The sequence below is a fragment of the Clytia hemisphaerica genome, unplaced genomic scaffold (assembly GCF_902728285.1).
Source record: "Clytia hemisphaerica strain Z4C2 unplaced genomic scaffold, Clytia hemisphaerica genome assembly, whole genome shotgun sequence".
Taxonomy (NCBI): Eukaryota; Metazoa; Cnidaria; class Hydrozoa; order Leptothecata; family Clytiidae; genus Clytia; species Clytia hemisphaerica.
In genome coordinates, this window is record NW_027103528.1 from 568158 (window position 1) to 583102 (window position 14945).

Below are 14945 nucleotides of genomic sequence, written 5' to 3' on the forward strand. Positions count from 1 at the left end.
AATTTATGTTGAATGATTGGCTAAAATTGTGTCTGTGTCAATTGATGTCCACTTACAATGCTTCTCATAGCTTGTTAGATTTGATGTGAAAACCAAGTGGAAAAAATGACTACTTATTGCAAAAAATTGAAACAGGTAGATAATTGGCTACATGTTAATAAACTAATTATGTATTAAAATGTTACAAAAGACAAACTTAAACTGAGTGTAACCTAACATAGAAGAAAGTTATGCGATAAACTCATATTGCTCTGATTTAAATAAAGAAGAAAATTAGTTTCTCAGGTAAAAAGGGTATGAAAACTATGAATAATAAACAAACAGATTTTAAAATTTGATGAAAAATTTTAACCATTTCGAGTAAATTATGAACATATAACTACTGTAAATTGATAAAGCTAAACATTAAAAATGTAATCATTTTTGAGTCTTAGGATGAAAAATGACAGAGTCAAAAATAAATAAACAAATAAATTCAAAGTTAACTGTTTTTCCCACACAAAGGTAAAAGTTGGATGAACCAGTAGAACACTGTTCTTTGAAAAAATATTTATCAATGTTACTATTAGAGAAAATTCTATAGATAATTGGCTTGACATTAATTGCAAATGATATATAACATAATAGGTTTTTGGAGACTAATATAGAAAAAGATAATGTTTTTATGATAATACACCACCTGGAAACAATGTAAAGTAATTTTCATTAATCAAAAAACTATTCAAGATTACAATTAGATTAAAATATTGATAAACGATCATAATTTTATGTGAAATCAAAGGAAGAAATAGAGTGTGTGTAAGACAGAGCAAGAGAGAGAGAGCAAGAGAGAAAGAGAGCAAGAGAGAAAGAGAGGAAGAGAGAGAGAGAGAGGAAGAGAGAGAGCAAGAGAGAGAGAGAAAGAGAGAGACAGAGAGAGAGAGCACAAGAGAGAGACAGAGAGAGAGAGCACAAGAGAGAGGCGGAGAGAGAGGCTTTATTACATTATTATTATAAAATTCTAAACGTATAATTTAGAATCACGCTAAAATTATTAATCTAATATGCTTATTTCTCTGAAGAAAAAGAATGGATCATAACAAATGGAAAGAAAAATGAACCTTCATGAGTATATAACCCAGAACAATGCCCAATGACCAAAGCTCAATAATTTTCCAATTCTTTTACCAAATCCAGGTCTCAGTGTGCTTTTTAAAAAACATGTGAAAAAACTTAAATTAATCAGATTCTAAAATATTAGGAAATTCTGTAATGTAGGCATTTCCACCATCAACTTCAAGAGATATGCATTGTTCAAAGATGTCTTTAATTTCAATGATGCTCAATTTGTTATCAAGCTTGACTTTTTTAACCAAACATTTGTTTTCATCAAACTTCAAACATTTCAGAAAGCTGCTTGATGGTGCAAATATTTGAACTGGTTCAACATTAAAGTAATGTCCAAAAGCAATATAATATGAATCTCCATCATCAGTTTTAAAGCAAGCAAAACGTTGAATGGAAAAGTAGTGGCCTGTGGTCAGAGAAACGGATATACTATTTCGACGGACTTCTTTTGTGCGACAACCAGATCTTATTATGAACCCACCAAGCTTAATAGATGGAAAGGTTGACACTGATGAATGCATTACCATAAACCGACTTGTAAATAGTTGGTCTTCTTCTCTGGTGACATAATAAGGTGAAAGACTGCCAATACCAGTTAACGTTTGAGTAATTCGAAAAATATGTTTGTGGTAGGTTCCATTTAGTTGCTTCAAGTACTTGTGCTCCTTGGTGTTTGGTTTTATACAAATTTCTGCGAGGTATGGAAGATTATTTGAGGCAGAAACAGCACTTGCTAATTGAAAAGGAATGTTTTGTGTACCATGGATGAGTTTTAAAATATAACCATTCTTATCCTCAAAACTGAACAAGCTATAAACATAGAGAGGACCAAGCTCCAAAACAGTTTGCGGTAGATGTACCAAAGAGTGGATATTAATGGTCATATAACGGCGGGTATAGAGCTTATCGAAAGATGCACAGAATAAGAAGAGAAATCTTCTGGCAGTATTAATATCGTCTAAATTAATTTTTGATTTCAGCAGAAGGTGAACAGCATGACTGAGTAGATAAAAATGCTCAAAATAAATTGACGGTAGAAGATTTAACATAACAGGAACAAAATAATACAGCAAAAATGAGCGAAACTCTGATGCTTTCCAATAGCCAAGATTACCTTTGATGGTACGGGGTACACGAGATATATGATTTGGTGGCTTCAGGGATACTAAACGATTTTCTATGGTAGGTAATGCTTGAAAAACAGAATAACTTTCTCCTTTATGGGAGCCATCAAACCAAAAAGACATAAGTAACTTTGTGACTCCAAGAAGAACTGCATGCATGTAATCGATACCCATACCACGAATGACATCATAATCTGGCACAAGCATTAATGGCGATGGTCCTTTAACACCCTTAACATGTGCCTCGCTAGAGTTGATTGCTTCAATAGCATATTCCTTTGTCTTGGAGTGTGTACGAGGAGGGCCAGACGGGTTAGCCTTATCAAACGGAAAGCATCTCACATTACCATTTTTATTTGTCTTTTCTGTTTTTCCTTCCTGTAAACATTTAGGACACCCATAAAATGAATTGAACTGCTGAAAGTTTAAGACACTCGCTTTAGCAGGCATATCAAAGGTTCCACAGAGCAACATTGACTTGATTGTTACATCTTTATTAATTTTGATTCCAAAATAGGAAAATTCTCTCAATGTTTCAAATTGTGGTGGCAAGAATAAGAGCATGTTAGGATGAGTTTCACCATACCACAGGCCACTGATTAATATATTCTCCTTTTTTCTTCTGTCTTCATAAGGTAATTCGTTAATGGTGTAGAAAACTGGCCAGATAGAAGATTTGATACTTTTAAAAAGGGGTACACCATCTGTATTCCACATAAAGGAAATGTTCAAAGGATTGTTCAGAAACGAAGAAAATGATTTGTAGAGTGAAAAGTCGTAAATATCAGACGGGGAAGAAGAATTACGATTGAAGCGGTGTAACAGCTTTTCCAACATTCCAGCACGTGAGAAAATGGACTTGATTTGGGCTTTGATATCAAATTCCATAAAATAAGATTTAGACAATGGTTTTGAAGACTTTTTTGATTGAGCACAAGTAGAATTTGGACACACTGTACTGTTTTTATCAAGTTTCATTAAACATTCCTTGCAAAAGTAATGGGTTTTGACATTGGGTGATAAAGAACCAAGCATTTTCTTGAGGATGAACAAGGATTTAGGAAAAATGTGATTTTTAGGCAAAAGAATATTAATCAGCAGAATCAAGGATGAAAGTGCAACACCAGGTAGTTTGAATTTCTGGACAAAGGCAATAACAACTGTAAGTGCAGCTCCGAGTGATATGTCAGAACCAGGATGGAGAGGAGAAGAAAATTGACTTGTTCCACCAGAATTGGATTGATCAGTTTCTTCTACGTGTACTTCTGGATCATCTGTATTTAATGGAAAGATCAGTAGTTTAATTTTCACATGTAAATCTTTATTAAGAACTTTTTTATATACATTTAGTGTATTCATTCTAAGGCAGTTCCAGTTATAGTCCGTTTACCCCGCTGTGGACGATATGGATTTTCAATGATACACATAAGACATAACATTCAAGATTTTTTAAAGAACAAGTGATACTTTTATGGACCTAACTGGTTATCAAACCTAATGGATGAACATCAATGATTCCATTCGAAGATATTGACATTCAAAGTTCCAAATTCAAGACAAGACAAGTTTTGGAAAATCCAGGATTTTTCCTCATTATTTAGCTAAGTATCGGAAAATCCATAAAATTTGCTCTATTTTTTCTTGCAAAGTATCAGAAAATCCAAGATTTTCCCATAAAAAATCTCGAATGTTACGGAAAATCCTGAAGTTTTTCAAAAGTAAATTGTTACAGAAAATCCATGTCGTCCACAGGAGGGTAACGGACTATAACTTGAAACGCCCATTTATTTGTTATAAAATCTCCTTTTGTCGAAGAGTTCATGTCACTTACTTCACACAGTTTCATTTTCACACATAAAAAGGAATTTTAACGAGAAAGATATTTACAAGAAAGCTTTCCACTTACTCAATGTACTCATGTCTCTAATTAAATCCAGACGCGTTCATGAACTCGAGAGTAGTTATTTTATGCAAAATCTATATTATATTCTTACCATGTAATTCTTCAACAACATCATCCCAAAAATCACCATCATCAAGGAATCCATTATAACCCTCAAATTCATTGTCTAATTGAAAAACGTCTGAAAGATCATCCACATTACCAGAATTGTCATGGCTCGACATGTAAACTGTAAAAAAAATTATTCATTACCTAAAAATCTCAAAAATAAAAGTAAACCCAACAAGACAGGAGGTTGGCAGTATCTATCCGTCGTCTATCGGCCATGTTGCAAAACTGAAAGTTATATTTCAAAACTGTTTTGAGGAAGCAAATAGGACATGTTGTTTAGCATTTTTTTATAAGAAACTCCAATTTCCGAGTCAGGAATGTAGCTGCTGAATATTTCTAGCTCATTTTCAGAAAAAAAATTTTGATCACGCTCTGGAATATATACAACCATGCACATTGAGATGGTAAAGATTTAAGTGCTTTTTTTAAAAGGAGACAGTGAAAAATATCATTTAATTTTAAAGGGCTAGAGTTTTAGCAATCAAAAGTTTCTTACAAGAAGGAGATTTGAGGCGGAAATTGAGCTCTTATTATTTTTAAAAATAAATACCTTCGAATACTTTATTCAGGTCAGATGAATCTGAAACGTAAGATATCTCATCTGGTTCGCATGTAGTTGATGCATCTGTCATTTCAATGTCACTATTTATTTCTCCCAAAGAAGATGTGACTTCAGTTTCATCGTGACCACCTGAAACGTCTACATGTTCACTACACTCGACCTCAAAAGCTTCTTTAAAAACTTCGTCTGAAGTTGATTCATAATAAGTTTCCCTATGTCGATAAAAGTACGAGAGAGATAGACCTGTCACCTTATCCGACGCCATTGTGAAACTAAAATTTGGCGGGAAAATTGCCTGATAATTGTTTGATGAATATTAAATATGGCGGTAAAGTTGCCTGGTCGTTATTGACAATCGAATGTTTCACGTTCGATCGAGAATGGAATGTTTCGCGTTCGAAAATCAAGATCAAAATTTAAAGGGGAGGAGCGGCCATTTTCGATTTTTTGATAAAGTGGGAAGTTACGAGGTGATTTTGTTAAGAATAGTTAACTTTTATTAAACTAATCAAATTTAATCAAAATGGCAAGCCGTGTACAGAGAGACAGAAAACCTTCGTCAAAATTACAACCAGAAAAAGGTAAGATTAATTTTCATGCTTAATCCCGGAAGTAACGCAATGAACGATGTTATTTTTTTTATAAGCACAAAGGTATTAGGCTCGGGGTACTTTGCTTAACATTTTCCAGAAGTGACGCAATGAACAAGTTTTTTATAAGCATAAAAGAAGGGCTTTGTGTAAATGAATCGCTATTACTTGTAAGTTTTTGAGAGAGAAATTAATCCTTTTTTGTTACCGACAGATGATGGCCCACTCTTGGAAATCCGATTCACTGAGGAGGAGAGTAATGGTAAGCGAATGAAACTGACGCAGTCATTCGCGGTGCTGAAACCCAAAGATATTGATACGGGGAAAGAGAAAAGTATCCAAGAATTGGAGGAGTTGAAAAAGTATGCTTTCTTCTACACCCACCATAAGGCATACTATCCCGCAGTCTTGTTGGAAATAAAACGACAAAAAAGAAGGTCGACAACAATAGAAGGTTTGTAATTATTTATTTTCGTATTTATAGGTATCATAATTCTTTCTGAATAGAATTCTTTCTGAATAGAAAACTTGTTAAAGAAAAGGGATTCATCGATACTCGAAACCATCTTCGTTTAAGTACACTGTAGTCTTTGTTTGGAACAAACTTTAGACGACTGGCCTTTGAAACCAAAGCATTTAAGGTTAAACATCTTCAAATAATATATCATCTGTCCAGTGATAACACATTATAAACACACCAATAACCTGTCATTTAGGAGGTTTGACCAAAAATCATATTTGTTGACCTGAAAAAGAGAAAAAATCGATGATATATTTACTACTGTTCAGTTCCTTTTGGAAATATGCTTCTAGTGTTGAACAGCACGAATACAGGCTGGGAAATTGTTTAAGAGGCGAAGTGTCCACATACTAGGAGACAAACTTTCCTGAACCTATAAATTTTCTGAGTCTTTATATTTCAAAAATGAAAATATTGCAATATTGCTTCACCTTGTTTGTTATAGAAGATGTAGATGAGCTTCAAGACGAAAACCAAGGTGACAACGATTCTGAAGATCATGGTTAGCAAATTCCATTTTATCTGAGGAGAAAAATTCGATCATTATTATATTGTTATACCTCTTTAGTATATCGATATTTCAAGAGGGAATAAAATTTTGCTTATTCCAATAGTTAGAAATATTTATATCACTCATGAAATACTATTTTATAAGCATATATTATGAAGGCTCACATTTACTAAATCTTGTTGCTTTTCTGATAATGGAAAAGAACTAATATCGTCAGAACTAAATAAAATGCATAATTATTCTTTTCAGAAAAGACAAAGCCACGAACAAAGAAGCAAAAATTCGAGAAAGGTAAAGAAGATACACTGCAAATAATTTTTCAAGCTTTATGTAAGCAAGAAATTTGGGCGGATTTGGCCAGAATTTGCCAAATTAAACTTTTTGAAAATATATTTCTGGTGGTTTTGCATTTTTTATGCTGTTTTTACGCCATTTTAAGGATAATTTTTTCAGCAAATGCCAAATTAAATTCCCGCCAAATTTACTTTAAATTCCCGCCAAAATTTCTTCAATTAAGGTAGTGGTCATAAATCCATAACTTGCAAAACGAACTTGAGTTGTCTCAAAAACATGTTTTTGACTATTAGTAGGGGGAAATTTGTAAAATCGCTCGATTTTTTTAGTCAAAGCACTTGTTATACATTTTTGGAAAGCTAAGGGGTAGGGGAATCAAAATAACTTGGGTGCCAATTTTCTTTCGGACACTTTGGTGTGGTTTTCGGACAAATACGACGGTCTCAGGCAAAAATCATAGGGTGAAAAATTAATGAAAATTTTAGCTTGAGAAAACAGAGACCTGTTGTATATTTTTGGAAAGCTCTCAAAAAATTAAGATTAGTGATATATTGCGAGTATAGGTGATTTCTTTACCTAACTCGAGATATTGAGCTTCCAAAAGCGCAAAAACTGGACAAAACAGCTGTTTCTGGCTTAAAAACACTGTTTTTAAGGATTAATATCTCGAGTTAGGTAAAGAAATCACCTATACTCGCAATATATCACTAATCTTAATTTTTTGAGAGCTTTCCAAAAATATACAACAGGTCTTCGTTTTCTCAAGCTGAAATTTCATTAATTTTTCACCCTATGATTTTTGCCTGAGACCGTCGTATTTGTCCGAAAATCACACCAAAGTGTCCGAAAAAAAATTGGCATCCAAGTTATTTTGATTCCCCTACCCTTAGCTTTCCAAAAATGTATAACAAGTGCTTTGACTAAAAAAGTCGAGCGACCTCAAAAAAACGAACAAATTTCCCCCTACTATATTTCTCAGCACCCATGCTTTTCTTTATTTAAAACATTTATATCATTGTACCTGTATTTTTCAGCAGACCAAACAACCGAAGAACCAAAGAGTGCGTCTAGCAACCAAGGTAAGTCTGATACGATACCTATTTAAGAAAGTTTTAATTAAAAATATATTTAAATGTTTTCTATGATACTTCCAATTTTACAGTTTGAATGAAACAGGGGGTTATAACAATTATCAAATTTTCTTCAGAACCCAAGAAAAACAATGCAAAGAAAAAGAAGACAAATGATGAGACAGAGGCAAAAAAAAACAAGGAACAGAGAGGTGAAAACCGTTATCCAAGATTTACCTTAAGGGAAAATTTTAATGCAAGACTAAATTAATTTGAATATATAAGTTTTGCAAAAAGGGCAATTTTGGCATTAATTAATTAGAGTAATTAGAGTTTTCAGTAATAGGAACTGTGTCGACTCTGGTCTAATGAAGACTAATTGTTGCTATATTTTATTTTAGACAGGGAAAACAATATGAAAAAGGCTAAAGCAAAGACAACATCCGTTCTGGGCCAGGAAATTTTGAATAAAACAGGTATGCATTAAGCTCAGATGGTCAATTAGGTGTCTAATATGAATATTGGCATTCTAAATAGGATGTTAACACAATTAATCCATTCCAGCAGTCAATGTGACTGTAACAAAAATAGAGGCTGGACATTAACATTAAGTGCATTACTTTTTATATTTTATTGTATTTATTCTTAGATGCATTGAAAGACCTAGGTGTGTCCGATGAAATACTGGACCAATTTGTTGATGCCGACATGTTGAATTACAACATCTCCAGAATGGATGAAAGTGAAGGTAAAAAGTTAACCGAATCATTAAAGGCATAGAGGATAAATCAGAAAAACATGACATGAAACTTCAGGCACAAACTTAAGCGTAATTTAGCAGTAACAAATTGTGATGTGTATTTTTTTTACAGATTTTGAAATTGAAGAATGCTCAAAAACGAAACATGTAGAAGACCCACCACTTTTCCAGCAACAAAGTGAGAATAATGAAAACCGACCTGCACAAATTAATCTGCCCTTGCCTGCTATCTCAAAAGGTAAGTAAATTTCATAAAGGTCTTATTTGTTATTTTGTCAAACAGAATGGAAATATCAGTCTTCAATACTGTAAGGCACTGTAATAAGCAAACTATTGGTAAAAAAAAGAAGATCATAAAATGAAGATCTTTCTGCTTTTAATAAAAACATGACATGAAACTTCAGGCACAAACTTAAACGTAATTTAGCAGTAACAAATTGTGATGTGTATTTTTTTTTACAGATTTTGAAATTGGAGAATGCTCAAAGACAAAACACATAGAAAACCCACCACTTTTCCAGCAACAAATTGAGAACAAAAATGAAAACCAACCTGCACAAATTAATCTGCCCTCGCCCATTATCCCAAAAGGTAAGTAAATTTCATAAAGGTCTTATTTGTTATCTTGTCAAACAGAATGGAAATATCAGTATTCAATACTGTAAGGCACTGTAATAAGCCATCTAGGAAAGACAAATTTTAGCAAAATAACTTTATGAACTATTACAACTGTTTTTTTTCTCCATAGAAAAGAAATCTCCAGTTTATCACAACATGACCTCCACTAAAGGTATGTATCTTAAAAGTAAGCTAACATCAAAAAAGTTTGTACTTTAGGCGTAGAAACTTTCGCGAGCAGAAACTTTCGCGATTTTCGCGAATTTTGGCCCTTTTCGCGAAAGTAAATGTCTTTAAAAATTCTAGGAAGGGCCATTCGCGAAAGTTTATGCTCGCGAAAAATTCTTAACAAAATAGAAAATCTGTAAAACTTCAAATTTTGAATAAAATGTAACTTTTATGGCTATTTTTAGCCTGTTAAAAGACTAATAAGTCAAAGGACAAATGTTTCAAGCCAATCTAAGAAGTATTAGTCCCTCTAAGCCATTTTTTCATATGAAAATTCTCAATTTTACGTCTTGATTCGCGAAAGTTTATGCTCGCGAAAAATATTTTTCCGTTAAATTCGCGAAAGTAAATGTCGTGAATTTCGCGATTTTTCGTCCTCGCGAAAGTTTCTGCTCGCGAAAGTTTGTACGCCTAAAGTAGTAAATTTGCTTCAAATCAAATATCTGAGAATTAGGTACCAACGCCCACCGTCACAGGCCAAATTTTACTAACATACATACCCTGAAATAGAGCATGCCAGACACCAAAGGTGGTGTGATATTTTTGTCAACTAATTTGACTTTATTTTGCAAAAGTAATCCTATGCCAACTAAGAAATCCAATTTAAAATGTACCATGTTGTCTTCTTAACATTTCATAGACAAAGAATGTTCCAACTGTTCGAGATTGAAACGAGAGCTCGAAGATGCAAAAAGGCAGATACAAATCAGAGGTAAGGTTGTCCAATAAGTTTTTTATCAATGCACAACCTTTCAAATTGAGTCAATTGTAATATTAAAGGCAGTTAGTTACAGGCGAAGTTGGTTTCCAATTACAAATTAAAATTTACTTACTAGATCAACAACTGCATCAAATTAAATCGATATTTGTGCCCGACATAATTTCAACACTGGAGTCAATAAACCATGTTGGTCCCAACCACAACAATACGGTAAGAAACTAGAAAATAGAAGAAATGTATCTATAATTTTGGACACTATTCTTTTTTTTCCTAGGGATTTTCCAGGTTTAAAAAAGTTTTTAAAAAGCCAAATTTTTTATCGACGTATACAATTTTTTAATCAAACAAATAAGGTCTCTATAAAATACTTTTCTAGGTGATAAGCAGTGACAGTCTTAGTAAATCATCCAAGGTGCAAGATGTATTACCCAATGTCACATTGGTAAGAAGATTTATCATTGCATTGAGATAGTTGATTTGAAAGCTGAGAGTGATAGTCAAAAGCAGGGGACCGTCCACATAGTTTGTCCACATAGGAAATGCCAGGACATACTTAGGTTAACTTCCATAATGTACCTTACTAGATTTTTGACAGATTTGAAAAAAGAAGGATTTAAACTTAAAAAATATTCTTCACATATTGCCTAGGTCCCTGGAGATGTTAACTATTTTGCTCAATGACTTCTATAGCTTTGGACACCATATTAATATATTCAAAAAAGCTATTCTTAAAACCAACTTTCAGGAATGTGGAAATGTTACACCAAGTGGATCTAAGCCAAAGAACACTCAACTGACCCAGTTGGTCAATAAATTTACACCTTCGACAGTTAAGGTGATCTATTTGTACATTTATCATATGCATCATTACAAATGGGATTCCAGGAAAAAACAAGCAATGCTGATACCATAAGACTGAGTTAAATTTTGTAGATCAAAAAATTAATTTAGCAATTTTTAATTTTATTTCTTCCATTTTAGAATGGCCCATTATTCAAAGAGCCCTCTGCGTCAGTTTTGACAAGTGGACAAAGTGAGGTAATAAGGAAATATTAAATTTAGCTTTGAAATTAGCCACTGTTAACCAAATTGCCAAGTTTTGACCTGCTAAATTTAATTTTCGTCATCCGCAAAATTTAAATTGCTCCCATTTACTCCCCCAAAAGGGGATTTTATCTGGCCCTAAAACAGGTTTTTACTCTTTTAATGGCTTTTTTGGACAAAAATATCTATCCTTCATCCACCAAATTAAATTCCCACCAAAATTTCTTCTTTTTAGGTAAACGAGCATGCACCCTATGCCAAAATTTCCAAAAATAGCACATCACAAATTTAATTTTTGTGCATGCAAAATGAGCACACTCTTGTACCCTTTCCTTTGCATAAATGATAGCACTTTAAACAATGCGAAAGAGAAGATTACTGAGTAAACAAATGGAGCTCACACAGTCAATAATGGATACAGGCCTTAACCAATAAAAATTGAATTATTTGACATTTTCTATATCAGCAGACGTCAACACCACCCTCAAAAGAGTTCTTCACCGTTGGAAATAATGTTATGAAACAATTGCATCCACGGACACCGCATATTTTGTTAACTGATGATGATATTTTGAAGTTGAGGATTGCGTCCAAAAACTTGAAGGAATGGAGACCTTTCGTCAATGAGCTTTTGTCAATGAAATTCACGAAAGAAGAGTTGGCCATGTAAGGTTACTTTTCTTTATTTCCAAAGACATTATCATTTTAGCCTGTTTGGTAATTTTAATCAATTGTTCTAGCTTTAGAAAAATGTGGGTTAGTCGATCAGGATATTTAAAAAAATTATCTGAAAATGTAGAAGTTTTGAAGCAATACTTTCCATCTTTAAAACAATAATGGCAATTAGTGAGGGCTGATCAGTACAGCTGAAAAAAACTAGTCATTATTGTATTTGTTACCCGTTTCCTTCAGCTTTGATTGATTTTTTAGCGTTTTAACGCAAAAAAATAGCGAAAGCAAAAAGAGATCAAAAATTGTTATAATTTGATGTCAGAAATAAAAAATGAGAGAAATTATGTCAACACAATGTCCATTTTCCTTTGAAAAAATGACGACACAATGAAGTTTTCTAACAACAAGTAACTTTGGGCAGTGTAGGCCTGTCGTCAGGCGTAGCTATCACAAATAAGTTGTGTTCGTGTCGTCCGACCGACTAACTTTCTATCTATCAGTCGGAAAGTCGGAAATATATCGGATTTTTTTGCAACAGTGATATGCAAAAAATCATAATGCAGCTAGTGCGCTTGATAATTCTTGCCGCGCGAACAAACCTATATTCAGGGCGCATTTTTTCGATGATTCCAGTGCTGACCGACTTCCTAAGTTCAGAGCGCACTTTTCCAACGATTTTAGTGCCGACGGACTCACTTTTTGGGGCTGGAAATGACGCGAACACAACTTATATGCGATTGACGCCTCATGTGAAAAGAACCATTTGTATTGCGTAAAAAGCCCTGTAGCCCACTTTGAAAAAGTAACCAGTTAACAATATTGATGAGTGACCTTTGAGCTATTTCCATTTTGATATGTAAAATTCAATTCAATATTATTTTTTCAATTTTGGAAAACACAGCGTCAGTATAAGGCACGTGGAACAATATTTAAAATGTCACCTTCAGATCGTCATAATTCTAACAAAGAATTCTCAAAAATAATCCTGAAATCCAGCTATTTCTTGATTGTTTTTACCCTTCTTTATTTTTCAGACTGAATAGAACAGATTTAAATTTAATCGCGTGCCAGGCTTCCTCACATTCTTTTAAAAACAAGACTAAATGTCAGATGAGGATTTTCCTACCCAGCAGATTTTTTTTCCATCGGTTGCCTAACCGGCCCACCCACTTTCTCCAAGTTAAATGATGGGAACGAAACAATTTATACGAACTACCTAAGAAAATTAGATTTGTTTATGTTCTGCCATTTTGAGCACACAACTACATTGTAGACTTTTAACATTTAACATTGCAACCTCATTTCAGGTCTTCAGCTGAAGGAAAAGAAAACAGAAAGACAAAGACCTCAAAACCAGCTTTGAACCCCTTCATCATCAAAGAATTGATAGGTATGAATTAAATTTGTTGGCCTGTTGTAGGTGTCACCAGCTACTTGTAATGTGTTAATGCACACATGTGTTAGTTTTGACCTTTCCACCTAACACTCATTGCCCACTGTATGTTTATATGAGACTTGCGAAATTAATAAAATCTTATCATCAAATGGACTTACCTGGGTTGAACTTTCAAAATTTCTTTCATCTTAGCCTATACAACAACAAAGTGGCCATATAAAAAGGCTGAAGGTGACAAACCAGCGGAGGGATGCTCGGAATCATTATGCAAGCGGACAATAAATAACAAATGTGGATCTGCCAGAAGTAAGTTTACTTTCAGTCACGTTTGATCACTTTGATATTCACAGATTTCTACATATGTATGAGCCTGTCTAGCAGAAGCTGAAAAGAACACCATGTTGTGTTCATTTTGTTTTGATTTGGATGTTCCATTTCGACTATTTTGCAGAATGATTTTCACTTCTCAAAGTTGACACATTCCTGAGCCGTTCTAGTCTTGACGGCTATTTTCCCGAACATTACCGCCCGCGCGGCGATTCATTTCTTTTAGCACTAACAGCGGGCTTTTTGAAATTTAGAACTACCCAAGCAGAAGAACGACGCGTAATCACGGACTGGAACCGACGAACGGGGCGCGGAAAGAAATATTTTAAATGACGACTGGATGGCAGGAATTCCTGGATGGATGGCTATAGATAACTATAACTATGTTCACTTTTTTTTGCTTTTTTATACATTCAAATTGTTTTTATTTTCGGTAAAAAATCGTTCAGTGTGATACAAACCAATTTGTTTTTTTACTTCGTTGATCTCCAATGCTAGCTTAGTCTTCCTGTCATACTACTTGGTCATACTATGTGTGCTTTCATTCAAACTTGGCGGAAGACATCAAGTATGATTTTTTTCAAATGATGCATACTTAATTTAAGTATGCATTAAAAATCAGGCATACTACAAGCATGCAAGATCAAGTATGCAAACGGAAGAAATTTTGCATACTACAAGTATGAATTTTCTCAAATGCATACTTAATTTAAGTATGCATTAAAAATCAGGCATACTACAAGCATGCAATGTCAAGTATGCAAACGGAAATTTTTTTGCATACTACAAGTATGAATTTTCTCAAATGCATACTTAATTTAAGTATGCATTAACATGAAGTTTGAGTATGCATTCCAAGTATGACAAATTTTAGTCTGCTTTCGCAAGTCTGCATTTGAAAAAAATCATACCTAATTTCTCATACTAAATGAATACTTGAATCATACTTGAGCATACTTCAGTTATTTCCTTAAGGGATGATTTCACTGGTAGGACCAAGACTAGGTCTGGTCCAAAACAATATAAAGACAAGTAATGATATTAATATAATGTACATATAAGATGTACAAAAAACGGAAATAGCACACACCGTGGCGCCAAACCGGGTTCTAGGCCGACTTTCAACAATTTTTCTGTAGAGTGTCTGAGACACCTTTAGGCTAATTTTTTTATGAAAAACAACTAAAACGTTGCAAAAAAGCAGAAAAGTATGTGGGAAACAATTAAATATAGTAGAAATAAAAGTATTTTTATGGTTTTGTGTACTAGTAATTATAATATATACGTATATCTTGCCAAAAGCAATTATATATGATTTGAGGTTAGCGGGCTCAAAATCGTGTGTCAACTAGCCGTATTGTATAAGGGTTGCAAAGCGATCCAGACT

The 14945-nt window shown here is 33.6% G+C and overlaps 3 protein-coding genes across 3 annotated transcripts; 2 read left to right on the top strand and 1 right to left on the bottom strand.

Moving 5' to 3' along the window:
* Nucleotides 1–1007: 1007 nt before the first annotated feature.
* Nucleotides 1008–5127, bottom strand: LOC136799438 (uncharacterized). Its single transcript, XM_067056143.1, has 3 exons — nucleotides 4796–5127; nucleotides 4226–4363; nucleotides 1008–3505 (listed from the first exon to the last, which is right to left on the bottom strand). The coding sequence occupies exons 1-3, from the start codon at nucleotides 5070–5072 to the stop codon at nucleotides 1218–1220; spliced, it is 2703 nt and encodes a 900-aa protein (XP_066912244.1). The 5' UTR covers nucleotides 5073–5127; the 3' UTR covers nucleotides 1008–1217.
* Nucleotide 5128: 1 nt separating this feature from the next.
* Nucleotides 5129–8798, top strand: LOC136799608 (nucleolar protein 58-like). Its single transcript, XM_067056330.1, has 9 exons — nucleotides 5129–5388; nucleotides 5612–5851; nucleotides 6363–6419; nucleotides 6678–6719; nucleotides 7757–7801; nucleotides 7930–8004; nucleotides 8194–8268; nucleotides 8442–8540; nucleotides 8665–8798. The coding sequence occupies exons 1-9, from the start codon at nucleotides 5331–5333 to the stop codon at nucleotides 8796–8798; spliced, it is 825 nt and encodes a 274-aa protein (XP_066912431.1). The 5' UTR covers nucleotides 5129–5330.
* A 1285-nt stretch (nucleotides 8799–10083) lies between these two features.
* On the top strand, nucleotides 10084–14018 carry LOC136799609 (uncharacterized). Its single transcript, XM_067056331.1, has 8 exons — nucleotides 10084–10110; nucleotides 10496–10561; nucleotides 10865–10954; nucleotides 11101–11157; nucleotides 11630–11829; nucleotides 13143–13225; nucleotides 13424–13537; nucleotides 13813–14018. Exons 1-8 carry the CDS (start codon nucleotides 10084–10086, stop codon nucleotides 13839–13841), a joined length of 666 nt encoding a protein of 221 aa, XP_066912432.1. The 3' UTR covers nucleotides 13842–14018.
* Nucleotides 14019–14945: the final 927 nt, after the last annotated feature.